The sequence below is a fragment of the Silurus meridionalis genome, chromosome 18 (assembly GCF_014805685.1).
Source record: "Silurus meridionalis isolate SWU-2019-XX chromosome 18, ASM1480568v1, whole genome shotgun sequence".
NCBI classification, from domain to species: domain Eukaryota; kingdom Metazoa; phylum Chordata; class Actinopteri; order Siluriformes; family Siluridae; genus Silurus; species Silurus meridionalis.
Window position 1 is genome coordinate 18,015,889 of NC_060901.1, and position 26,054 is coordinate 18,041,942.

The window sequence follows — 26,054 nt, forward strand, 5'->3', positions numbered from 1 at the left end:
TTTTTTTTTTGGGTGTGCTTCCTTACATTATCAGAAAATCCTAAAAGCATGGGAGTGCATAAACAAACGTTTAGTTCCAGTGGTCATAAACACAGGCACGCACACACATACACACACACACACACACACACACACACACACACACACACACACACAGAGCTAATGAAGGTTATGTCTACATCTAAATATAACCCTAACTGTAACCTAAGTGACCTGAACAAAAGCTTTTGTTTAGGGAAAAAGCTGTTTTTTGGGGGGACCAGCCAAATGTCCCCACAACGTCGAAACCATTTAGCCTTCCACACACCCACTTCCACACACACACACACACACACACACACACACACACACACACACACACACACACACACACACCTCAAACCCAAACACAGCCCTCCATGCCCTAACAATCTCTCTCTCTCTCTCTCTCTCTCTCTCTCTCTCTCTCTCTCTCTCTCTTTTCTCTCTCTTTTTCTCTCTCTCTTTCTTTTTCCTTGTGTTATTGCTGTTTGGTATAATTTCCATGAAAAAAAAACCTACCTCATTCCAGGCAAAACATTCTTGCGTATGATGAATGGTTTTCTTTTTTCTAGCACGTTTTATGAAAAATATCCAACTTTTCGTTTTCAATTATTGAGTAGTAAAAAAAGAAGTAAACAAAAACCCATTATATAAATTTGTTGTTAACATTTTCTGTAGATTTTTAAAGAATGACTTTTTAAACACCCCAGACACCATTATGGAAAAATAATTCCTTTTCAGAGTTCTGGGATGCGTCCCGGGAGCTGTCAGTAGACCGTCCGGCATTTCGATGTTTGTCTGAAAGCGTGTGGAGATTTAAAGTGTTTAATTTAGGACCTGACATAATTGATATTACGTATTGGCTGGAGAGGTTTCGTGCCGAGCAGCAACGCCAGAACGTTTCTCTGGAACTAACAGGGGTTGCAAGGACGTGACATTTATATTGCTGAGGTAAGATTTCATGAATGAGCCTGTATTTTCTGCGATGACTCACTTTAAATCATTAGTGACAATACATGGGACTGGAAATACATCCTACCTGAATCAATCCACCTCTTAATACTATCATTACGACACCATGGCTATAGAAACCATCAATATTAGAGAGAAACACAGCTGCATTACAGACAGCAAAAACCCCAATGAACACAATTCAACAAGTTTCCTTTCACTGGAGTCACAGCTGCACCTGCAAACATCATCTCTAGCAGATGCATCAACATTAACCTCATTAGTCGATTTTTCCGTGCTTACGGTTTTCCTGGGGATTTGAAATGAATGCAAATTGTGTGTTTTTGTGCAAATTCTACAGGAAAGAAACCACAAGAGAATAAATGGGTTCATGAAAAATCTTGATGACTGTTTTGGACTGTTTGGTTCCTCACCACGTCCAGCATTTCTGGAGAGGTCCATATTCTAAATGTCCTTGTAAGTGTATCTCTAATCAACCAAATTGAGTTTATCTTCTCGTATAGCCATTGCGGAATAAAAAAAAAAACAGCTATTAAATCCACACAAATAGATTAGAGCTTGTGCAGATTGCTACAGATGCCGTATACGAGCTCTGACTAGTGACGCTCTCTGACTGTCCAAAAATGCAGATGTTATCGTACGCCTGCTAGATGGCCCCGGAGTCACCAACTCGAAATCTGATTGGTTAAAGCAACAGTTTCAAGTAAATGGATTTTACACACTGTTGATTCTGAAGGTCTCATGGCAGATTTGGACCCTGGCAACTCGTGATGTGACGGCTGAAATCTTGGATTAAAAACTTAAGCATACACCACAGGATGGAGTACAAGTGAGAGAAATGCTATGAAATAAAGAGTATAGACTATTGGGCATAATTCAATAAATATTAATGGAAACAAATTTGCTCTGTATGCAAGCAGAGATGGCCTTGCTGGCCTTGATGGTCTGCCACATTTTTTTTTACCATCGAATGCAGTACAAAGGCAAGGCCAAGAAAACTAAAAAGCACATTAGCGATCAATAGGGTGGCACTAAAATGGCATAATATGCGACTTTATATCCCATTGTGAATACACTTTCTTAGCTTACTATCTTTTATTTTTTTTATTTTGTATCATTATTTTAACTGTTTTCAGGTCGATTTACATCTGTACCATGTCCCTGCAAAGAAATTTAAAATGTAATGTGTTTGGAATTTTGTCAATTTTTACAATGAAATATCAGTGTTAAACCTCAATAACATAAGACCAGCAACAATAAAAGTGGGACAAGTGACCCAAATATTGATATAATATAACAATAAAAAGCATTGGTTTCAAGTATCGTCTTGAAACTATGCTTCTCCGGAGGACTTCTAAAAGCTAGAGTTAGTCTAAATATAGCACTGTTACATGTCTACAGTAACAATTTCGTCATCCATTTTGTTTATCTACGACACTTGGCGAGAATCAGTGAGCCACAAAATTAGCTTTTGAAATGGATTATTATATAACAACAAGCCAGATGTTTTACTTTCTCCTAGCTTCGGGGTGTTCAGTTTTTTTTGTTTTTTTTTTCCCCACACATTTGATTACCACACGTTTCTTTTTGGCAATCAGGTGGTTCATCTACATGGTTCACATTAGGGTTGCAAAATTAGAGCAATTTTCATAACTGAAAAATATCCATGGGGATTAACAGCGATTAATGGGAATAAACTGGAAATTTACATAATTGCAGGTTAGCCAATAACAGGGAACTTAAATGTAGTTTAAAAAAAAAATCTGGGTTGAAACAACGAGATTTAACGCAATGTTTAAATTTCTTTGATGTCAAAAAATTTATTTGCATAAATTAACTAAATATTAAATACATTTCTTTTTAAATACGTCATTGTGCTGTGTATTAGCGATTGTGCAACAAAATGATGCTAACAATTAAATGAAACCAAAAAAAATGGTAAAATTGTTCAGTGTAAAATTGTAAACTTGTTAAATGTAAAATCTGTACTATAGAAGTATTGATGTAGCACTTACAAAATGCTGAGTAAGGAGACCCCCAAACCAGACACCAATTCTGTCAGAAGGAATGAGCAAAGATTCCATCAATATTGTGAAGAAATGTTGGAAAATCTGACAAAAATCTGGTAAAGATGGAGAAACTTCTAAAACACAGAGCATGGCTACTAAAGCCCAACTAAACACTGATTTTCTGAGAAGTCAGAAGGGGGCACAAAAGCAAAAGTGAGCCATGTAGGGTAGTTGTATCGCAAAAAGAAATCACTTGGATTGGAAGCTGTACTGTGAGATGCCCTAGATCTAGTTCTCCGATGTAGCCGGACATCGCTTAATTAGTGTTTCAGCTGCGACGTGCCGGCATTTGGGCATTCTTCGTTTATCAAGTATCAACATTTGTGCATTCAAATTTCCTAAACAGCCACGAGCCATATACAAAATTACACAAAATGGTGGAGATCGTTATCAAAATCTAAATATACCAGCAAAAAATATGCATGAAATAGTTTCTCATGCGATTGCATCCAAAAACAAGCGTTTTTGAAGGATGTTGATTAAAACTGATTCAAGATGATTCATATTTAACTTTTTCATTTCATTTTTTCATTTGAGGACATAAAGCAGTACTGTTACTATCGAGTTGTTGATATATTGAATATTATTGCCTCAGAGATCTTTAATAAAATACAACACAATATCACACTAAGACCTGGTTTTGGTTTGGTCACACAGGCACGCACACACACACACACACACACACACACACACACAAAGCAAAAAAGCAAAAGTGAGCCATGTAGGGTAGTTGTATCGCAAAAAGAAATCACTTGGATTGGAAGCTGTACTGTGAGATGCTCTAGATCTAGTTCTCCGATGTAGCCGGACATCGCTTAATTAGTGTTTCAGCTGCGACGTGCCGGCATTTGGGCATTCTTCGTTTATCAATCCAAGTGATTTCTTTAATAAAATACAACACAATGTCACACTAAGACCTGGTTTTGGTTTGGTCACCTAAGGGTCCTACTCTATTCTGACCCCTTTGAAGGACCAGCCAAAGAACACAAATCTGGATCAAACCCTAGGTTTTATATTTATAGAAACTTTCACTTCAGCGTACCCTGGTTTACAGACGTTTTGTAGTGTTTTGTAATTGAACCAGCACATGTTTGCAGTCTAGTTCTTCATCAGGACCATCCAGAACACTGTTGAAATGGTAGGACATATTCTGAGTGAGCAGTGATTGACCATCTGACTGACATTATTTCATGACCCATTGATTTTGCTCACCTACATGGTTTAGTGACCACTCGGTGCCCTCGTTCAATTCCACAGAGTTATTGTCACACCTAGTGGTGTAAACTGGAACTACAATGAGCAGCCAAAGACTTTCAGTTTGGGGTACAAAATTAGTGCCTTATTGCACAGGGTTTCACAGGTTTACAAGGTGTTGCACAGTTTTTTATGCCAAAATGGCCATCAACTGATCAGTTTATGACAATGAATCATTTCTGCACAGTGCATAGAATCTAGTCTATTAAATCATTGTGTCCAATCTATAGAATATAGTGCCTTCTATAGAATATAATGTCTATAGTTGCAGGTGTACCACCCTAACCCTAACCCTAACCTCTTCTAGATCATATTCTTTAGAACATGGGTTTTTAACCGGTGGTCCGCGACACCTAGGGGGTCCGCGGCGGTACTGCAGGGGGTCCGCTAATTAATGCTGAATCACAAAATACATTTTGGGTAAAAACATCAAAGTTAAAATGTTTTATTTGAAAAAACATTATAATTATTACCTTAAAATTCTATTGAACTTAAAGCTGGTGTGCATGTAAATGTAAAATTGTCCACATGACAGTCAAATTCAATGTAAGGTTCTTTTCAAATGAAAGCTGAAGTCCATGTAAATGTATAACAGTCCACCCGATGGTCCCTGAACCCATGTCTCAATCACATAAGAGGTCCTTTAGGTCCTTGAACTGAAAAACTTTGAAGACCCCTTAGAATATAGTATAGAATTGCATGTGTACCACAATAACCATAAACCATGGAACTTATTCTATAGAATATAGTGTACAGATAAACAAGATCAGTGATTTAAAGACTTTTTTAATGAGCTTTTGACTAGTTTAGGGTCTTTGTATCAGAAATCTGGCACACCTGGTTCATTATATGAGAACATCAATGCATCAATACCAAAACCATAGGCATTAATACAGAGCTAGAGTTCTTTTTTTGTTATAATACTCTCCACTCTTTTGGGAAGGCTTTACACTAGATTTTATTTTAGGGCATGGCTGTGAGTATCTGTGATCTTTATATAATGTATCTGTATCTTCATATACAATCACATAATGATACCAGACTCTGACGTTAAGGAAATGAGGATGTCTGGGATTCAGTCGGTGTTTCAGGTCATCTCAAAGGTGTTCGGTGGGATTGAAAAGATCAGGAGCTCTGCAGAACGCTCCTGTTCTTTCCATTAGGACCTTAAAAGACCATGCCTAAATGAAGCTTTGTTTACGTCCAGAAAATGATCATGCATAGAACCTGAAGGGATATATATATATATATCCCTTCAGGTTCTATGCATGATCACTAGACCACCAGGGGACCCCTCTGAAGCACGCACAAAAAAAAAAAAAAAAAAAAAAAAAAAAAGAAAGAAAAAAAAGACGCTTCCACTGGTGGTCTAGTGGTTAAGATGCAGCGCTCTCACCGCTGCGACCCGCGTTCGATCCCCGGTCAGGGAACCAACCCCAGCCACTCTCGGTGCCGGTCCCAAGCCCGGATAAATTGGGGAGGGTTGCGTTAGGAAGGGCATCCAGCGTAAAACGTGCCAAATCAAACGTGCGGAGGATCCGCTGTGGCGGATCGGCTGTGGGGACCCCTAATGGGAGAAGCCGAAAGAAAGAATTTTGTGCTTCAGAACAACAAATGGGTGTGAAAGACAGAGGGTGCACATACTTTTCGCTAAATAGTTTGTTTCACTAAAATTTATAATCTGGTATTCGATGGATTTGTTGGACCATAAGCCTAAAAAAAGCCCATCATGGAAAACCAATCATGAAAAAACTCATCACGGAAAGTCTAATGGTTTCCAGTAAACATACCATTAAAAAAACACCTGTTACCTATTAAAGCAAAAACTCTAATGGTTCATAGTGGTCTCCAGTAGAAACCAACATGTGATCCAAAAAATCTACAAGGTGTAGATGCTTCTCAAAAAAGAATGGTCTCATGCTACCAATAGAACTAAGAATGTGCCAGTACAGACTCACTGGCTTACATTATTACACTTTCCATTAAAATACCAATACACTTCCCATTAAAACCAGTACACATTCGATGAGGATCTACTATGAGCTTCACAAATCCCCAACCAGATCCCGACAGCAGACGCCACCTTCCCACCCAAACGAGGTACGAAGTGACGTCACAAGTCGGGACACCCCGGATAAATAGCAGCACGGTTACCTGCGTCTCCGATGCGCGCGCACGATTGCCAACAAATAATTGTTGCAAACGTGTGTTACATCCATACACACACTTCCACGTGCGTACTCGTGATGCCGCGTGCGCGTTTAATGCACGGGCTGGTGGCGCTCCTCCTGTGGTTCTGTGGGTCGCGCGCGCTAATGAGCGGCTGTCCGGTCCGATGTACCTGCGAGCAGGACGGGGTGTATATGAGAGTGGACTGCTCGGACCGAGGACTCATCTCACTCCCGGAGTCCCTCAGCGCGTACACCACTTACCTGTAAGTACCTTTAGACCTCTTATATCTACAGGTGTAAGGCTTTATTACATTATATATATAAAGTAGTATTTATTGTATGCCTTATTGCCTATGTTTGTGGATACTGCTGGAAGCTGTAAATTCAAATTGGATTGAATAATCTATCTATCTATGTATCTATGTATCTATGTATCTATCTATCTATCTATCTATCTATCTATCTATCTATCTATCTATCTATCTATCTATCTATCATATGTAAAGCCTTACACAAAGATATAAATAGTATAAATCCTTACATATTTTTGTCTATCTATCTATCTATCTATCTATCTATCTATCTATCTATCTATCTATCTATCTATCTATCTATCTATCTATCTATGTGTATATTATTGATATTTAAATAGTTTAAAGACTTACACATATATAAATGGTATAAAGCCTCACACACACACACACACACACACACACACACATATATATATATATATATATATATGTGTGTGTGTGTGTGTGTGTGTGTGTGTGTGAGGCTTTATACCATTTATATATGTAAGTCTTTAAACTATTTAAATATCAATAATATACACACACACACACATATATATATATATATATATATATATATATATATATATATATATATATATATATATATATATATATATATATATATATATGTATATTGGCATTTTACTATACACAGTGGTACACAGTACACAGTAAAAATTAAACAACTGGTGTAACACTGGTGCTACACTAAACAACAACAGCATAGAGCTACAATAACACAAACAAAGTGCATCGAATGATATATATATATATATATATATATATATATATATATATATATATATATATATATGTGTGTGTGTGTGTGTGTGTGTGTGTGTGTGTGTGTGTGTGTGTGTGTGTGTGTGTGAGGCTTTATACCATTTATATATGTGTAAGTCTTTAAACTATTTAAATATCAATAATATACACATCAAAGTATACCCCACATTGCTGTTAGAGAGGACAATGGGACACATTATTTCATTTCAGGCTTTACTTACTTCAATATATATGTTTGTTTTTGAACATTAGTTAGCTGTAGCACTACACACCAATTATCGCTTTACACCAATTTACCTGTAAGTTCCCTTTTACCTGAGTGCAAATCTTTTTACTGTATGGACAAAAGTATTGGTCACCTGATCACCTGGCACTTGCCACTTGCTCCTTTTCCAAACTGTTTCCACAAGTTTGAAGGCACACAATTGTTTGACCGTCATCAACCATACTGCTACCCAGAAATTCTCATGAAATCTAACAGTACTTTGGTTACGTTTTAGAGGAAACATCTTGCGGAAATATGCTGCCATGTTGTTTAATGTTAAAGGATGGTGCCAGATGTTTATTCACTGTGGCATCAACCTGAATCCCAGCAGGTGTTCTCTCCCTTTCGAGACTCCTCGTGGAAACCTGAGTCGCCTCTAGCGAGCCTGATTTAAATTTGTGTAATCGAACACTGATTCTTGTGCCATTGATCAGACCGTCTTTTTCAGCCCCTTGGCATTTTGCAGAACGAACTTGAGATGCAGTTTTGACAGACGAAAGTCTCACATTTGTCGTGAAGCCCGACTGGAAGCCTCTTTATTTTCCTCATCCAGGCCAAGGAGCTCCTTTTGGCTATGCATTTAATTGGAGTGGCCGCGGTAAACAAACAAAGCGGCTATCTGTTCCTCTGCTTGCTTTGTGTACCTTCGCAGACACCGTGACTCCACAAACCAGCAGGCTATTCATGATGGGTCCAAAGGAATGAGGCCGATAGAGTTACGAGACTGCGTTCTACTTAACAATTTTATCCATCTGATAAGATTGATAGGTATCCTACAACTTCACCTAGACACAGTAAGCCACCTGGCAGAAAGGCCTCCTTTTGTATAGTTTGTTCAGGGGACAAGACAGTCTTCGGGCAGCAGAGCTCAAAAAGCAAGAGGCGAGGGACGAGAGTGATCGTCCACTTCTTTTCTTCTTTTGAAAAGGTATCTCTGCCTCTATGCACGTCAGCTGCCCTGTAATTTATTTCACCCTCCCTGCCTCCCACAGTCTGGATATTTTAGACCCTTGGGAAAGACATTAAGCTATGAAATTGCCTTCTTTTACTGTTGCCGGACTTTCTCCAAGCTCCCTCGTCCTCGCATTAAGCCTAATTATGCAGCTGCCGCATTGTTGATTAGAGTCAATCAAGTTTTCTTAAAAGGCTTCTTTCACCAGGGATCCCCTTACATGCCACTTTGGCTGTGAAGATTCCCTTTTCCTAATCCGTATTGGATGTAATGTAAAGAATTCTGTAAATGGAAAAAAAATTATCTTTCTATTCAGGGATTAATGGCAACGCTGCATGTTGGCCACACGAGTTTGGATTCTGATCATGTGATACATATACTAGTCCTGTGGCTAAAATATGTACCTTCATTTGCTTTTACTTGCCAAGAAATGGATATTCGATCTAAACTGACTGATTTAATATTCCTTTATCCCCTTGTAGCGATCTGAGCATGAACAATATAAGTCATCTGCCCAGCAACGCTTTCACCACACTTCACTTCCTGGAGGAGCTGTGAGTATAATCTAAATATCCTCAACCACACACTCATCTTTTGGTTTTCACAAGAATCTAGGGAAGAAAGTACGCGTAAAGTGGAATTGGAAATAAGGAGATACAAGATTTCTTGAAAAATCCTTCTTGTAAATGTCCTTCTAAGTGTGAAACCAAATTAGTTTCCTCTGTCAGTCGTTGTGGAATGAAACAACAAAACAGATATTAAATCCACACTATTATATTTGAGCTTGTGCAGTTTGCTACAGATGCGGTTTGCGAGCTCTGACTAGTGCGCTCTCTGAACGTCAAATCAAAACGACGTGAGCAGTGAGAGCACCGAAGCCTAACCACTAGACCACCAAACTACAATGCACAAATGTTTTTGGACTGGTTCACAGAATTATCCACTTTGTAGCCGTCATACCGTCTTTGTCCCTACTGTACCCTTTTTTAACCTTTGGTCTGACCCACCAGCTAGAACGAACAGGTAGCAACAATTTATTCTGAAAAACAAATTCTCCCATGCGTGTTTGCTCAGGTGTAGTGTCTGTGCTCTCGTGTTTGTCCAGGGCAAACTGCCCACTCCTGCGTACAAGCTGACCAATTTCTCGGAAGCCCCCGAAACAAGCCGAGAAGCGCTCTTCCAATTTGTTAGCAGCACCTGGACGGATGCCCTTATTCATTATCATGTTTCTTCCCCTCCACCGATGCCCCTGCAAACAGACAAGCTACAACATCTCTGTGCAACAAATGGCACGGGTCTGTTAGAATGCGGACCCTTTGGTATACAGGGTACAGGCAGACCTTTGGCCTCCCTCTTGTCGTGTTTCTTGAGACACCGCGGAATTTGACATTGGCGCACGTTGGCGGGAGCGAAGTCGATCCCCAGAGGTGAAACAGGATACTAGCGTGTAGAAAATCGTTCTCTAGCAAGTGTCAAAAAAATGAACGATCATCTGTCTTTCGACGACGCATATGATATATGATATACAGTGATGCGATGATATACAGTGAAAACTTTAACCCTATCAAAAAGACAGGCAGGATTTGATCGCAGTGTAGTAGAAATGTTGCTACAAATAGTTTGTCGTTTAGAAACTAAGGACCATGCATGTGTCCCTCAAAAACCATGAAGACTATGTGTCTTTAGATTTTTTACAAAAATTTGGCCTCAATTCTACATACGTAAAATGTTCGGACTGAACAGCCCATTAAGTTTGAATCTAGATTAACTATTGTACAACTGTCGCTTGAAGACATACTGTAAAGGGCAAGTTCATTCCACCACCTTAATGCGGGAAAAGAGAAAAGCCTTGAAGTATAAGTATTACAGTTTTGAAGCCAACATCACCTCATCAAAAACCTGTAAATGAAACCTTTAGACTGATCTCCTCTTTTCACAGGCGACTAGCGGGAAACGATTTGATGGACATACCTAACGGAGCATTCGATGGCCTTGTTGAACTCAAAACACTGTGAGTGAGCTGTATGGCATTCTTCTTCTTATGCTTGTCTGTGTGTTAAGCCATTGGATTGCCAAATACGTTTCGAGAGTTAGAACAAGTAGTTCTAAGTGGATCGATATTAAGTGCCGTGAAAATTCCAATTAACCATTAAGCTGAACCTTCTAGCAAAAAAAACTAGCATTTTGCATTTAGTATTTGGACCCCAATGCATCACCGTTTTACAGAGTACAATCAGAAGCGTTTCTTTGTATGCTGTCCATTCTTCTTGTCTGACATGTTGATAGGGAGCATGACCAAAGATTCTCAGCTGACCATAGCACATGATGCTAACTGTAACTGTATGAAGTTTAACTGCTTCGTTTCCAGAGAGACGTTCTAAGAAGCAGCTTACAATACAGCTTGTTATAAGCATCGGTTATTTCAAATTATTTTCGAAAAATTCCAGTGGTGGACAAAGTACACAAACTATATACTTAAAGAAGAGATCTACTCTGTAAAATATTACTCCAGTTAAAAATTGCTCTATTTAAACTTTCACTTGAGTGAATCTACAAAAGTATTTGCCTTCAAATGTACTAAAGTATACAAAGAACTATGAATTATTATAGCTATAATGTTCCTATTATCAGTTTTGTCACAAGACTCTTTGTCTAATCAGCTCATTTGATGTGAAAAGACTCTGTTACCTTTGTTTGCAGACACCTGGTCATATGTATAGTGTGTCTTTTTGAGCTCTTTTGGGAAGATGTTCCACTAGATTTTGGAGTGTGCTTATGCATATTTGTGTTTATCAGCCACAAGAGTGTTAGTAAGGTCAGGTAGTGATGTAGGTGAGATGAGGAGGCCTTCCGATTCATCCCAAAGGTGTTCAGTCGGAATGTGAGGAAGCTAGGGACAGCTATGATACAGCACCTCTAGAGCACAGAAGATTAAGGGCTTTGCTCAAGGGCCTGAAAGTAATAGATGGGCAATATTGAGGTTTGAACTTCTGCCATCTATATCTTTATATATGACATTTAGTTTCATCAAGTCTAGAAGGAAACCTCTAGACTGAAACAGGGAGCTCTATGAGGTTATTAAAAACATGGCCAATGGGATGTGCTGACAAAATCTTGAGTCTAACCGTGGTATCTTCTAGAATGATCTTAATTGGTGTCTTCCTTTAGCTGGTTTAATGTTACTGTTCTTTTCTTCAACCTTCTTTGGACCTTGATGCTCTCTCTCTCTCGTGCTCTTTCTGTCTCTCTCTCTTTTTTTTTTGCCTACCCTCACACATTCCCACACAGAATGCTCCAAAACAACCAGCTTCAGGAGGTCCCCCGGGAGGCCTTTAAGAGCTTGCAGAACCTTCATTCATTGTGAGTACATAAGGTCACACATCACATATGGCTTAATGTCTTTCAGACACACTCGTTCTTTTCTCTCTTTTGGTTCTTGTTTTGGTTACACATTGACCCCCCTCCCAGTGCCAAGGCTCCATTCATTATCATATGAAACAGAAGGATTTAAGGGGGACTAAGGAGAGAGTGCTACAAAAGAGCGGACCCTTAGACTTCGATCAAATGAATTCAGTCCTCATGAGGCCTCAACTTTGATCAGTTTAAACAAAAAGAAAAGACGGAGAAAGGTTAGTGCGGAACGGAGGCTGAATGAAGATCTTTCAAGGCATTTGTGCCAGAACCCATCTGCTTGCTTTATCGCGCTCTCATCAGCTTCTTCGCCCTCGAATGCGTGCAAACTTGTCCACCCGAGTTCATGGTAATCCATAAGCGCTGTTCTGTACAGCGCTCTGCCTGGCGAAGGGAACAGGGTGGTCTTTGTTTGGGCGTGTTGTCTCTTTGGGTATCTTTGTTAATAGTTGTCAGGGACAAGACAAAATGCTTCCTTTTCTTTAGTCTTTGTTGTCTTAGTGGTCAAAATGAGGCGAGTAGGGTGAGTCGCAGTCGTGGAGTGGAGATAAGCTATCGGGTTGCTGAGTGAAATCAATACAGTGCTTCCTTACAATGTCCGTCTATTGTTGTATTTCAAGTCAAGTCAAGAAGCTTTTATTTTCATTTTACCAATATATAGCTGACAGTACACAGTAAACTAAACTGTTTCTCCAGAACTACATCAAACAACATAGATCTACATGACAGAATGCAGAGCTAAGAACTACAGTAACTTGTCCTAGCAAGATAAAGTGGATCGTGTGCCAACTACCATAAATGAAAAGGATACCAGTTGCAAAGTATCCTTGTTTTCAGGTAACCAAATGGAACTGGTAGATTTTACATTTACAGCATTTGAACAGAGGAAATTTAAGGGCCTTGCTCAAGAGTCCAGCAGTGGCAGCTTAGTGGTGGTGGGATTTGAACCTGTGCCCTTCCAATTCAAAGTCCATTGCCTTAACTACTGGGCTACATCCTCCTCCAGAGCAGTGGGTAAGATGTTGGACCTCTCATTGGAACATCCTGGGTTCAAATCTTAGCACCACCAAGCTCCTCTTGTGGGCTCTTGAGCAAGGTCCTTAAGCCTCAACTGCTAAGTTGTATAAATACAATAATTGTAAGCCACCTTGGATAAGGGCATCTGCTAAATGCTGTAAATGTCAATGCTATTTTGACCACATATTGGTATTAACTGAAATAAATAAATAATATTTTTACAATCCAATTTTACCAAATGTTATATTTAATAAAAAAGAAAAAAAACAGTTTCATACACATCACATGTACTTTACAGCATAGGGAAATTCATTGTTTGCATATTTTAGCGATGTTAGGTAGCTGGGATCAAAACGTAGGGTCTGGCATGTTACAATGCCCCTGGAGCATAGGGGGTTAAGGGTCTTGCTCAAGGACGCCAAAGGTGGCAGTTTGGCTATACCAGGGCTTGAACCCCTGACCTTTCTATCAGTAACCGAGCCTTAAGCACTGAGCTACTACCTCATGGAATGACACAGGAAAAAAACAAACACTAAGGCAATGCAAACCTTCTACCTTTTTTTTCGAAACGTTCGGTTTTAGAAACTCCTAATCGTTCCTGGGACGATTATCCACAAGTGGAAGGTCCTTGTGAGATTTCTGATCAGGGAGTCATAAGTCTATTGATGAGAGTAGCTCAAGAGCTGAGGACCCCTCAGAAAGAGCACTAGGTACAGTTGTCACAGAGAAAACAATAGGCAATGAACTCCATTGCAATGGGCTCTGATATGCTCACCTCGGACGGCTTTATTATTGAACAAAAGGCATGTTAAAGCAGCGATATTGACTTTAATTTTCTTTCCACTAGACGATTAGATGCCAACCACATCTCCACAGTACCGCAAGGCTGTTTCGATGGCCTGTCCTCCTTGCGGCACTTGTGGCTGGATGACAACGCTCTGACCGAAGTACCAGTCAATGCCCTGCGTACGCTTTCCTCCCTGCAGGCGATGACCTTCGCCCTCAACAACATCACTCACATCCCGGACCGAGCATTTGCCAATCTTTCAAATCTGGTGGTTTTGTAAGTTCTTACAAAGTTCTTGTTTCTTCACTGAACATATATCCAAACATGAAGAATCACAACTGACAACAGAAAAACAGCATGTAGAAAAAACAGTCGCACAAAACTGAATAAAAAACTGGGCCCAGGGTTTTTATTTTATAGTCTACTTTGCAGTCCAGGGTGACACCAGGCACAATAAAGGACGTGTAGAAAAAGTGTTTTTTTTTTTTTCCTCTTTTGACTTTTTTTTGTGTGTTCCAGGCATACAGAGGGGTGGGTGTATCTGATTGTTCTTTCTGTCTGTCTCACTGCAGGCATCTCAATAACAACAGAGTGCTGTCACTGGGAAAACAGAGCTTTGATGGACTACGGAGCCTGGAGACTTTGTGAGTTGACCTCTCATTAACATGCAGCAAACGTTTCCTGGTTTCTTATTCTCTGATTTACAAGATAACGTTTCAGCTTCAGTAGATTAAGTCTTGGGGGGGATTGCAAAACTGGAATTTTTGGAGCTTTTTCCATTTACATTTCTGGTATCTGGCAGATGTCCTTATCCAGAACGAGTTACAGTCATCTCATACAATTGAGCAGTTGAGGGTTAAGGGCTTTGCTCAAGGGCCCAGCAGTGGCGGCTTGGTGGAGCTGGAATTTGAACTCGTACCTTCCGATTAGAATGTCTTAACCCCCAAGCTACCACTTCAGGGCAAAATTATCCCACTTCCAATGATTTCCCATGACTTTATCACGACTAAAAACTTTATCTTCCAGTCAGTATTCTGTGAAATAATAATTTTTCTAGCTTTTTTTTTTGTCTTTTTCTTGTGTGGGTCATACAGTCTGACAATATGATACATGAGATCCTACAGTGTGACATGGGGATCATGTTCGTGCAGTCTGACAAGCAACAATCACAAAGGACTATAAAAATTGCACACTGCGCATCTGGCATTACAGTTCTTGGTTCTGACCCTGGATAATTAATTGGTTAATAGATAGTTTATTGTCAGTTATGCACTTGCCCCTCTGCCTTTTGTCACTGTAGGTAACAAGAAAAGGTTGGGGTTTGAAAGCAGAGAGCTTGCGATTCATACTACAGCTACACAAATCTTTTGCGCAGTGCTGGATTAAGGCTTACAAAACAACAATACTGGTATACTCATGGCACTAATTGGTGTGCATTTTCACATAGTCTAAACATCAGCAATAGACCAAATGAAATGTCCCAGAAACTTCTGATCTCCTCACACAGTGACAAAGTTCTGATTGGAAGATTTGCTGACAGCTAAATGGAAGTCTATAGTAACCCCTAGTACTAATAACCACTCTTTACAAATGGGGTGAACAACCCTTATCATTGGACAGTCTTTTTTTTTTAACCTCCACTTCTTTACTATAGCTTGAAGTCAGTTATGAAATCAGCCTCTTGCACAAAAGCACAATTTGCGATCCAAATCTATGTGCTCTATCGACAGGGATTTAAACTACAACAGTCTGGAGGAGTTCCCCATTGCTATCAGGACCTTGAGGACCTTAAAGGAGTTGTAAGTATGCCCTGTAAGTGCCTATTTTTTTAATAGTTTCACCAGGTCTACATGTGTACTCTTTTGTTTCCAGGGGCTTTCACAACAACAACATCAAGTCCATCCCTGAGCAGGCCTTCATCGGAAACCCTTCTCTCTTAACAATGTAGGTCTTTATGCACTAGGTGATCATTTATGCTATTTATCCATTGCAATACCAATAAATGATTTAACACTGACATCATTCTTGGACGATGGGTATTTTAAAATGTTTGGCCACAGAATTTCCAGGTTATTAACAGACACAAGTATTAGTAGTGAATAAAATCTTGGGTGTTCTTTCCTTCTTTCTTTGTTTCTTTCTTTTAATCTTTAAACAATACAATGTGTTTGGGTTTGTTATTATGTTGGAAAACTGCTGTTCAGCCCAGTTTCTAAAGGGAGGGGCCTCAGAATGTCACAGTATATGTTGGAATCCATGTTTCCCCCAATGAACCGCAGCTTCACAGTACCAGCAGCATTCATACAGCCCCAAGACACAGTTTTCTTGGTCCCTCTCACCAGGGCGTCACCACACATGCTGAAAACAATCTGAGCCAAACAAGTTTATCTTAGTCTCATAAGACCATATGACATGGTTCCAGTAATTCATGCTCTTGGACAGGTCGTCTTCAGCAAACTGTTGTGAGCAGCTTCAGAAGAGGCTCCTTCTGGGGCGACGGCCTGCAAACCGACTTTTTTTGCACGAGGAATCCATTTGATGGACCCTTGCGAGGTCTGTTCCGAGTTGAACCCTTTTGGAAAACCTCTGTATGACTCTGACTACTGTACTGTAACTCAGTTTCAGGGTGTTACTGGTCTTATAGCCTTGGCATCTTTGTGGAGAGCAACAATTCAAATTCTCAAATCCTCTTTAACATGAGGTGCCGTGTTGAACATCCAGTGGTCAGTATGAGAGGATTGTACTCAAAGCACCCAAATTTAACTGCTCTAATACAAGATACACAAATTTGTATGGTCCTGTCAAGCAAATAAAAACATGAACATGATAATTGGACATAGGTTATACCCCTTACAGCTGGTATCACTTAGGGTGGACTCACTTTTGTTGCCAGCTATTTGAACAATAATGGATGTTGAATTCTTTTCAGAGGACAGTAAATCTCTACTGCTATACAAGCTGCAATTGACTACTCGAAAATGTATCCAAGTTTCATTTCTATAATATTGTGACCATATATATTATACTATATATTTATATATGTTCTGAATATATATATATATATATATATATATATATATATATATATATATATATATATATATATATATATATATATATTATTTTCCTGACAGATTCTTCTACGACAACCCCATTCAATTTGTCGGTCAGTCCGCTTTCCAGCACTTGCCTGAGCTCAGAACACTGTGAGTGAAGCTACAATAAAAATCAGTTGACCCTTTTTTTAAACGATTTGTCTTCATAATTAAATTACAGCACCGACTTCGCCACTGACTTTTCCCCTTTTTGTTGCCTTTAGGTCATTAAATGGAGCAGCGGATATCACGCAGTTCCCAGATCTCACAGGCACACATAGCCTAGAGAGGCTGTGAGTTTCCACTGCTGTCTGAAGCCATTTTTTTGTATAGTTTACAACTGTTTAACCTCTTTTGCGGTACCTCAAAAACACGGAATTTTCTGACCATTCCGATTTGCTGGAAATATAATATTCGTCTATTAGTCGCAATGTGTTTAGTTTAGATGCAATCACGAGTAAAAGCGTTCATTATTAAATCCAAATTAAACATAAAACTAGGCTATGATTAAGAACTAGGAACCAAGTATATACTACATTGGCCATCATTTGTAGACACCTGACCGTAAAATTGGTATGTGCTTTTTCTTTTATGTGCCGTTAGAATAACTTCCACTTTTCTGTGAAGAAATCTCATACTGTTCTTGTGGAGATTTGGGCTTATTTATTCACACAGGGTTTCAATACATCCTGAAGGTGATCAATAGGTTTTGGTCTATAGCAGAAGATCTTCCACTTCAAACCATATGAACCAGATCTTCATGAAGCTGGTTTTGTGCACATGGGCATTGTCATGCTGGAACAGGTTTTAGGGGTCATAGTTCGAGTGAAGCGGAAATGTAATGCATCAGTATCCAATGATGTCCGATACAATTTGTGGGAGCAGTTTGAGGAAGAACCACAAATGGCTGAAAAAGTCTGGAGTTCCAAAACATCCGTCCATAAAGTTGACCATGTCCAGTTTTCCTGGGATGGACTCTGAAATCACTGTATTCAATGTACTCAAATAGATACTACATTCATTAGCCTCTGATGGCCGAGGAGTTAGAAGGAACATACCTGGAATTCACTTGATCTCATAGACTTAAGGAAATGTGAGCATATGCATAATTCATTGAACGTTCTAGGTTGAACTTGAAAAAAACAACTGGCTTATATGTGTATAGTGAAGCATAGTGGTGGTTGTGATACGAACGTTGTGATACGAGGATGCTTTTCAGCAACTGGGATGGAGTGAAAGAGATCGAAATTGATGGATGAATTCAAACAAATACTGAAAAGTCCTTAAAGAAAATCTTTTCTATTGTAAAAACACTGTGTGACGGTTCACCTTTTAGCATCACAGTGACCCAAAGATTACAGTCAAGACAATGCTGGAGTGGCTTTAGGACAAGTCTTCGAATGTCCTTGAGTGGTTCAGCAAATCATAGGCTTTTCTACTCTGTAAAACGTCTGCGGTCTGAGTAGAAATCTGAAGATGGCAGGTCACAGATACTCTATTTAGTCTGAATGAGTTTGAGAGGATCTGGCATGAAAAATCTGAGAAATTTCCATATCGAGGTGTGTGGAGCTTCAGACATTAGCTTCTGCAAAGTACTGAATTTAGGGATATCTCAAATTCAATTTGTCTTTGTCACATACACAACCATATGACTGATATGTGGCATAAATAAATAAATACATTAATTAATAAATATTAAGCAAAATACATAAATACATGAATAAAAAAGTAATATATATAAATAAAATACAATTAATTGAAAATAATACAACTAAAATCAGAAGGATGAAATACAAAAAAAACCTTTTTTTCTGTTTAATTAAATTAATTTTTTTTTCCAACTGTTATTATAGATTATTGGGTGTAGATTGATGGCCTAAATTTGTATATTAATATATTGTGAATTTGTATATTAATATATTATGATATTTATTATGATTAAATAACGCCATGAAGCTCTAAAACACAGAAAAATCGCTAAATACTTTCCATATCAGCTTTCCATAGATCGATACCCGGTCTGATTTTCTAGCAAACTTGTAGAATCAGAAATTATTTTTCTCTATTTGGCATCCACACTGCTTTTTCCTGACCTGCTTGCTTTCTGAAACCATGTAACCGGAATGAATCGTGCTTGTCTCTGTGTTCAGCGCTATCACGGGTGCGAGAATCACATCTCTGCCTAGCGCAGTGTGCGAGCAGCTTCCCGACCTACAGATGCTGTGAGTCGTCTTCCAAAACATATCCACTCATCCCTTCTTAGATCTACTACAACATTCAGAATGGGTTAACAATATTTCAAGTGTTATGGTGTATCTATTATTTTCTTTCTAGAGATCTTTCCTACAATCGGATCCAATCCCTGCCCAGTCTGCAAGGCTGCAAAAAGATTCAAAAGATGTGTGTATAAATGAAACCTAGACGTTTTTTATATTTACGTCTAGTTGATATGTAGTGCACTATTAATAATCTGTGCTTGTCTTTGATAGCGATCTCCATCATAACCAGATCCATGAGCTGCGAGCAGATACGTTCCGAGGTCTACCTTTACTCAAGTCCATGTAAGTATGTATGAGAGGTCTAATTTAGTGTGGCACGCCATCAGGGCCAGCAAGGCCTTTCTTTGCTGGCCTAAACTCTATAAGAATCACTGATTTGGGTTTGAATATAGTTTTGTCCATGAATATGCATTAAAATTATTTCAGATATTATTTCATTTCATAGCGTTTCTCTTGGGTGCCCTGCTGAGCATAATTCGATGTTAGAGTTTCCAGCCAATCAGATTTCAGCCGCCACATCACCTGTTGCTCTTTTTAGCTTCAAATTCATGTTACTTCAAAGGCTTACCAATCAGACTGCGATTAAGACACTCCGAGGCCCCCTAGAGGGCACCCGAGGATGTCTGCATTTTCACATCCTTTGGTTGGACGGTCAGAGAGCGCTCCAGTCAGAGCTCCCAACCCGCATCTGTAGCAAACTGCGCGAGCTCATATATATTCGTACGGATTTAATATCTGGTTTGACGTTACACGACGGCTGATGGAGGAGAAGAAATCGATTAGGTTGAAACAAAAATACACAATTTGTCTTCGTTTCAAGGTTGTGCAGATGTGGCTCCAGTGACACGAGATTTTCCTGCTTTATGGTATTTAATTTCGGTGTATGAGATTTCTGTCTGTGATGCAGTGCTCAGTTATACTGCATTTCTCAGTAATATTCATGCTTTTTATAACCCGTGGTGTCATGATGCTATTAAAAGGTGGATCGATTCAGGTAGGACACCACTCAAGGCCAGACACTACCTCTGCTGAAATAGTTTTATAATGTTCAGGTCTTGGGCTTGACCCTTGATCAGAGCTTTAATGATTGAAAGTATTGTGGATGAATGTGGAAAAAGGTTTAGGAATGCTAAAGGAATGTTGTTGCTCTTGTAGGAAGGATTAGAGGATACACACATTCCACGTTTTGTACAGGTCTATGAATATGATGTACATGATGAAATTTGTTTTTATTTCCAAAGCATTAAATAAAGAAAAAAAGGAAACTTGGCATGGAAAAGACAGATCGTGTTTTTAATAAGTGGAAGAATCTTATATGTCCATCTATAATGAATGTAATGTAAAAGAAAAGTCTATATATATATTTTTTGTTATAGAGGCTTGGCCTGGAATAAGCTGTGCACTGTGGACCCGCTCTCATTCTCAGAGCTGCCAGCTCTCACCAAACTGTGAGTTCCAGTAAACACACACACACACACACACACACACACACACACACACACACACACACATACACCTTTATTAATGACAATACTGAGTCATGAACTGAAAAATATAAAAAAAAATGTCTGTGGTTCATTTGGATAACATTCCCATATAAAGTATGGATTCTAAGACAACAACTTGTGCTCCAATAGTGCTAACCTTTGCTTTGCCCAGCTTGTTAGGAAGCCGTATCTCAAAATCTTTCAGGTCCCTAGGTTTTCTCTTGTGGCGTTATAAGGTTTTAGATCAAGAGACATCTCAAAACTAAGACTCTGTGGCAGCTGAAGCATTTTATAAGTGGATTATGTGGATTTGGATTATATTATATGTGGATTTGGATCATTATATATGTGAATTCGGATCATTTTGTATGTGGATTTGGATCATTTTATGCTGCTGATTGCCGTTCATTCTCGCTGTTTGAGATTCCTGTCTGCGATGTAGCGCTCTGTTCTGGATGGTAATAAGAGGTGGATTGGTTCAGGCAGGACACCACTGATGGTCCTCCACAGATACCATGAATTTTGTATAGCACTCCTGAATACTCAGATGAACTTCTGAAGAATTTCTGTAATTCATCCTGTGATATATGTATCAACTGTACATATGTATTTCCAGTGACCTGACGTCCAATCACCTATCGTCTCTGCCGGTGGTCGAGATTAATGCGTTGACTCACCTGAAACTGGCTGGGAATGCAAACCTCCAGGAGCTCATTTCGGTAGAGAGATTCCCCAGACTAAGGTAAAAAAAAACCATGTCTTAATGTTCATTTTAAAGGGAATTTAAATATTGCTTGAACTTAAAAGTCCATTCTGATGTAACTTAATAGACAGATGTTCCTTTAACTCATGATGTACCTTGAACTTAACTAGGGTCATGGAGATGCCTTCTGCGTTCCATTGCTGTGCTTTTCTGGACTGTGAGAAGAATGCTGCCGGTTGGGAGAAAGACAAGAACAGCAGCGGCAGTGAAATGGGAAGGAAAGGTGGCGTTGTCTTTAACCCAGGTGTCTCCCTCTATCTTTTTCTTTTCTCTTTTACACTCATGTTTCTGTTTTAACCATTTTTGGTGTTTATTGTATACTATGGTTACTGCTGGTGTTGGTTTTCCGGCACTTTCCGTGTTCCCAAATTTCCCTTGAGGTTTACTTTTGGTTTGATATTCAGCTTGTAGATTGAGTTCCTTGCCTCATAGTGAGAGTAACACACACACACACACACACACACACAAAATACGAGAACCCTTGCATTATGCACACTTACAGTGAGTAAAGTCTTGTTCAAAAACACATACACAGTGAAAACCCTTAATAAACACACACACACACACACACACACACACACACACACACACACACACACACACACACACACACACACACACACACACACACACAAACACAATAAGAGAACTTTTCCTGCACATACACACACATTCAAAGAACGCCACCACACACACACACACACACACACACACACACACACTCAATGAAAGAATACTTATTTTACGTACACAAACAGTAACAAAACCCTTACTCACACACACACACACACACACACACACACACACACACACACACACACACACACACACAATAAAAAACAATCTACACAGTGAGAATAATGTAGTGGAGTCATTAGTAGCCCATTTAAATAGAGTGAACAATGAACAGCTGGACAGTGGGACAGTGGGACAATGTCCATTGTTAAAAAAACAATAAAATTTTGTTTAAATAGCTTCAAAAAGCTATTTCCTACTGAAAGTCAGTAGGAGTTACACAGAGTACATGTGTGTGAATGAGAGGGAGGGCAGTGGAGTGGTGCGGTTGCAGGGAGAAGAGGTGGAGAAGGTGGAGGAGTTCAGGTACCTGGGGTGAACAGTGCAAAGTAATGAAGAGTGTGTTAGGGAAGTGAAGAAAAGAGTGCAGGCAGGGTGGAGTTGGTGGAGAAGAGTGATAGCAGGAGTGATTTGTGAAAGAAGAGTATCTGTGAGAGTGGAAGGGAAAGTTTATAAGTCTGTGGTGAGACCTGAGATGTTGTATGGTTTAGAGACAGTGGCATTGAGTAAAAGACAGGAGGTGGAGCTGGAGGTAGCAGAGCTGAAGATGCTGAGGTTTTCGTTAGGAGTGACAACGATGGACAGGATTAGAAATTAGTTTATTAGCGGGACAGCGCATGTAGGACGTTTTGGAGACAAGGTAAGGGAGGCGGGATTGAGATGGTTTGGACATGTGCAGAGGAGGGACATGGGGTATATCGGTAGGAGAATGCTGAGGATGGAGCTACCAGGAAGGAGGAAAAGAGGAAGACCAAGGAGGAGGTTTATGGATCTGGTGAGGGAAGACATGCAGGTAGTTGGGGTGAAAGAGGCAGATGTAGAGGACAGGTGGTATGGAGACGGATGATCCGCTGTGGCGACCCCTAATGGGAGAAGCCGAAAGAAGAAGTAGAAGAAGCTTCGTTATGACGAGCCTCAAATTTTAATACGTCTAAGCGTTTGTATGAATTGAAGTGCAGTCAGATTCAGAAGACTCTCTTCAGTACGATTTCAGAAACTGTTGCATTAAAGACCAGATTTCTTCTTTGATATGGTTAAATTCACACCCCCTCATACCCACTGCTAATGACCATGCTTGCTAATACCACTCTGCCCGCTTAGCATTAGCATTATATGCCATAGAAATCTCGACTTTTCCCGTATTACTTCATATCATTGAATAAACCTGGAAAGCAAAGAAACTAAAGAATAATAAATGATTTTTTTTTCTGAAAAGGGGATCATGAATTTGAGGACCTTTTTCCAGACCTTGAAGATGACACATCGTCTCACCACTCAATCCAGTGCTCCCCTGCCCCAGGTACTATCAGAACCTCGCTTCATCATGGCGTCTTTCGTTTTTATCTTTTTCTTGTAATGTTTTCTCTTTTGTCCAGGCCCGTTCCAGCCATGTCGGTATCTGTTTGAGAGCTGGCTGGTCCGCTGCGGAGTTTGGATTATCGCCGTCGTGTCTCTGTTTGGCAACGTCATGGTGATGGTATCCGTCTTTCTCTCACCGACATTTTTGTCTCCTGTGAAGCTCTTGGTGGGTTTGCTAGCGCTGGTTAATGGAATGACCGGACTGTGCAGTGGAGTGATGGCCCTTGTCGACCTGCTCACCTTTGGCAGCTTCGCTACGTACGGCGCTAACTGGGAACGCAGTGCGAGCTGTAAGCTTACCGGCTTCGTGTCGGTCTTTGCATCTGAGACGGGCATTTTTCTTTTGACCATGGCTGCTGTGGAAAGAAGCTTCTCTGTGCATAACGGCAAAGCGGCATTGGATTGCGGAGCATCGAAGGCACTGGTTAAGCTAGCCGTGCCGCTTTGCTTCGTCCTGGGATTAGCAATAACCTCGGTACCTCTCCTGCACATTGCCGAGTACGGTATATCATCACTCTGCCTTCCTGTTCCTTCTGGAGAACATGCCGGTTTGGGTTTGACCGTGGTTCAAGTCCTGCTCAACTCTTTCTGCTACCTGGTCATGACCGTCACCTACACGTGTCTGTACTGTAGCTTGGATAAAGGGGAGCACGATAAGCTCTGGGACTGCTCCATGATCCGCCACGTGGCCTGGCTTCTGTTTGCCAACTGCGTCCTCTACTTCCCGGTAGCATTTCTGTCATTTTCCGCCCTGCTGAAAATCTCGGCCGTGGGCCCGGACGTGGTCAAATCGGTGCTGTTGGTGGTTGTGCCCTTACCCGCCTGCCTCAACCCCTTGCTTTATGCCCTCTTCAACCCCCATTTCAAGGAGGACCTGGGCCTCTTGCTCAGGCGGACCCAGGTGAAGCTGGGGAGGACCCAGCACCTGAGTTTGGCCTCACTCCAATCGGACGACGCCGAAAAGCAGTCCTGTGACTCCACACAAGCTTTGGTCTCGTTCACCAGCTTAAACAAAAGAGCAGCATGTCTGGCCCAAGCCTCCAAGCCCCCGCATCTCACCATGCACTGCGTGTGTACGTCTTAAAGCCACATGTGAACGATTTTTCAACACAACACTGTAAAAATGTAAATGCATGAACGTGTACGTTATTGCAATCATGAACAGACAAGTGGATATGAGGAGTCCTATGATGTCATATGCTTTGTTCAGACTAAGAACATGGTCATAACTGATGGATAATCTTTGAGTCTTTGTTTTTCCATATTTCTTGTCTACACAGACATACACACACTTCTCCTTTGTGAGAACACCCCTTTTCAACTGACATTGTAAATACACTGTATCGACCAAAGTTTGTGGACACCCCACCATAAGATTGATGTGTGCTTCTGGGATGTCCCATTCCACATGGTGTCCCTGTATCTTGTTAATAATAACCTCCACCCATTTAGGAAGATGTTGTGCTCATTCAGCCACAGTTAAGCAAGGTAATGGTGTAGGTGTGGTGACGAGGCCTGGGGGTGCCGTCAGCATGAAAAATCCATCTCAAATCCATCCTCTTTAAAAGGGTTTCCAGCTCTATAGCTCTAAATCTTCCACTCCAAGCCATGTAATCATTAACACATACAATAATAATAAATCACATCAACAATGACAATTTTCACAGATTTGTGGACGTATCTGAAAGAGATGGTTGGGATTCATTTTCGGCTTTTTTTTCGGTGTCACTTACTGACTTTACTGTAAAATGCATTTTTTTATATTCATCTTTGTTTTTATTTATATGATGTTTATGTTAATATGAATGTACTGTGTTGATGTAAACTGTGTACTCTGCGCATAGGGAATCTAAAAGATGTAGATATGAGAATGATGTGTTTATATAAATATAATGTGAATGTGGAACATTTTAGTGTCCAGAGTCATGTGTGTATATATAATGTGTGTTTTTATACTTTGAATATATATTGTTTAAGTAAAGATGTATAAAAAAGATGGTGGTGGTGTGAAATGAAAAACAGTGTTGTGGAAAGAGTGCTGAAGAAATAGTTCTGGTAGTGAAAGAAAGAAAGAAAGAAAGAAAGAAAGAAAGAAAGAAAGATTGACAAAGAAAGAAAGAAAGAAAGAAAGAAAGAAAGAAAGAAAGAAAGAAAGAAAGAATGGACAAAGAAAACACACACACACACACACACACACACACACACACACACACACACACACACTATGTGCGGGACGTTTTCCATTAGTTTGAGTGATGACGCAATTCTGGGATCCAGT

General features: G+C 39.9%; 1 protein-coding gene across 1 annotated transcript; it reads left to right on the forward strand.

Annotated features, from left to right (window-relative positions):
- The first annotated feature begins 6,509 nt into the window (after positions 1–6,509).
- Positions 6,510–25,652, forward strand: LOC124401591 (leucine-rich repeat-containing G-protein coupled receptor 5-like). The gene is made up of 18 exons (XM_046873996.1): positions 6,510–6,750; positions 9,266–9,337; positions 10,723–10,794; positions 12,072–12,143; positions 14,059–14,274; positions 14,571–14,642; positions 15,729–15,797; positions 15,871–15,942; positions 17,133–17,204; positions 17,318–17,386; positions 19,244–19,315; positions 19,428–19,493; positions 19,583–19,654; positions 20,749–20,820; positions 21,476–21,601; positions 21,733–21,866; positions 23,634–23,717; positions 23,794–25,652. Exons 1-18 carry the CDS (start codon positions 6,563–6,565, stop codon positions 24,858–24,860), a joined length of 2,667 nt encoding a protein of 888 aa, XP_046729952.1. The 5' UTR covers positions 6,510–6,562; the 3' UTR covers positions 24,861–25,652.
- The last annotated feature ends 402 nt before the right edge of the window (positions 25,653–26,054 follow it).

Coding starts and splice junctions, on each gene's coding strand:
- LOC124401591 (XM_046873996.1), top strand. CDS start 6,563: ATGCCGCGTGCGCGTTTAATGCACGGGCTGGTGGCGCTCCTCCTGTGG. Junction 17,387..19,243: donor ACACATAGCCTAGAGAGGCT/GTGAGTTTCCAC, acceptor CTCTGTGTTCAG/CGCTATCACGGGTGCGAGAA. Junction 19,655..20,748: donor CTACCTTTACTCAAGTCCAT/GTAAGTATGTAT, acceptor TTTTTGTTATAG/AGGCTTGGCCTGGAATAAGC.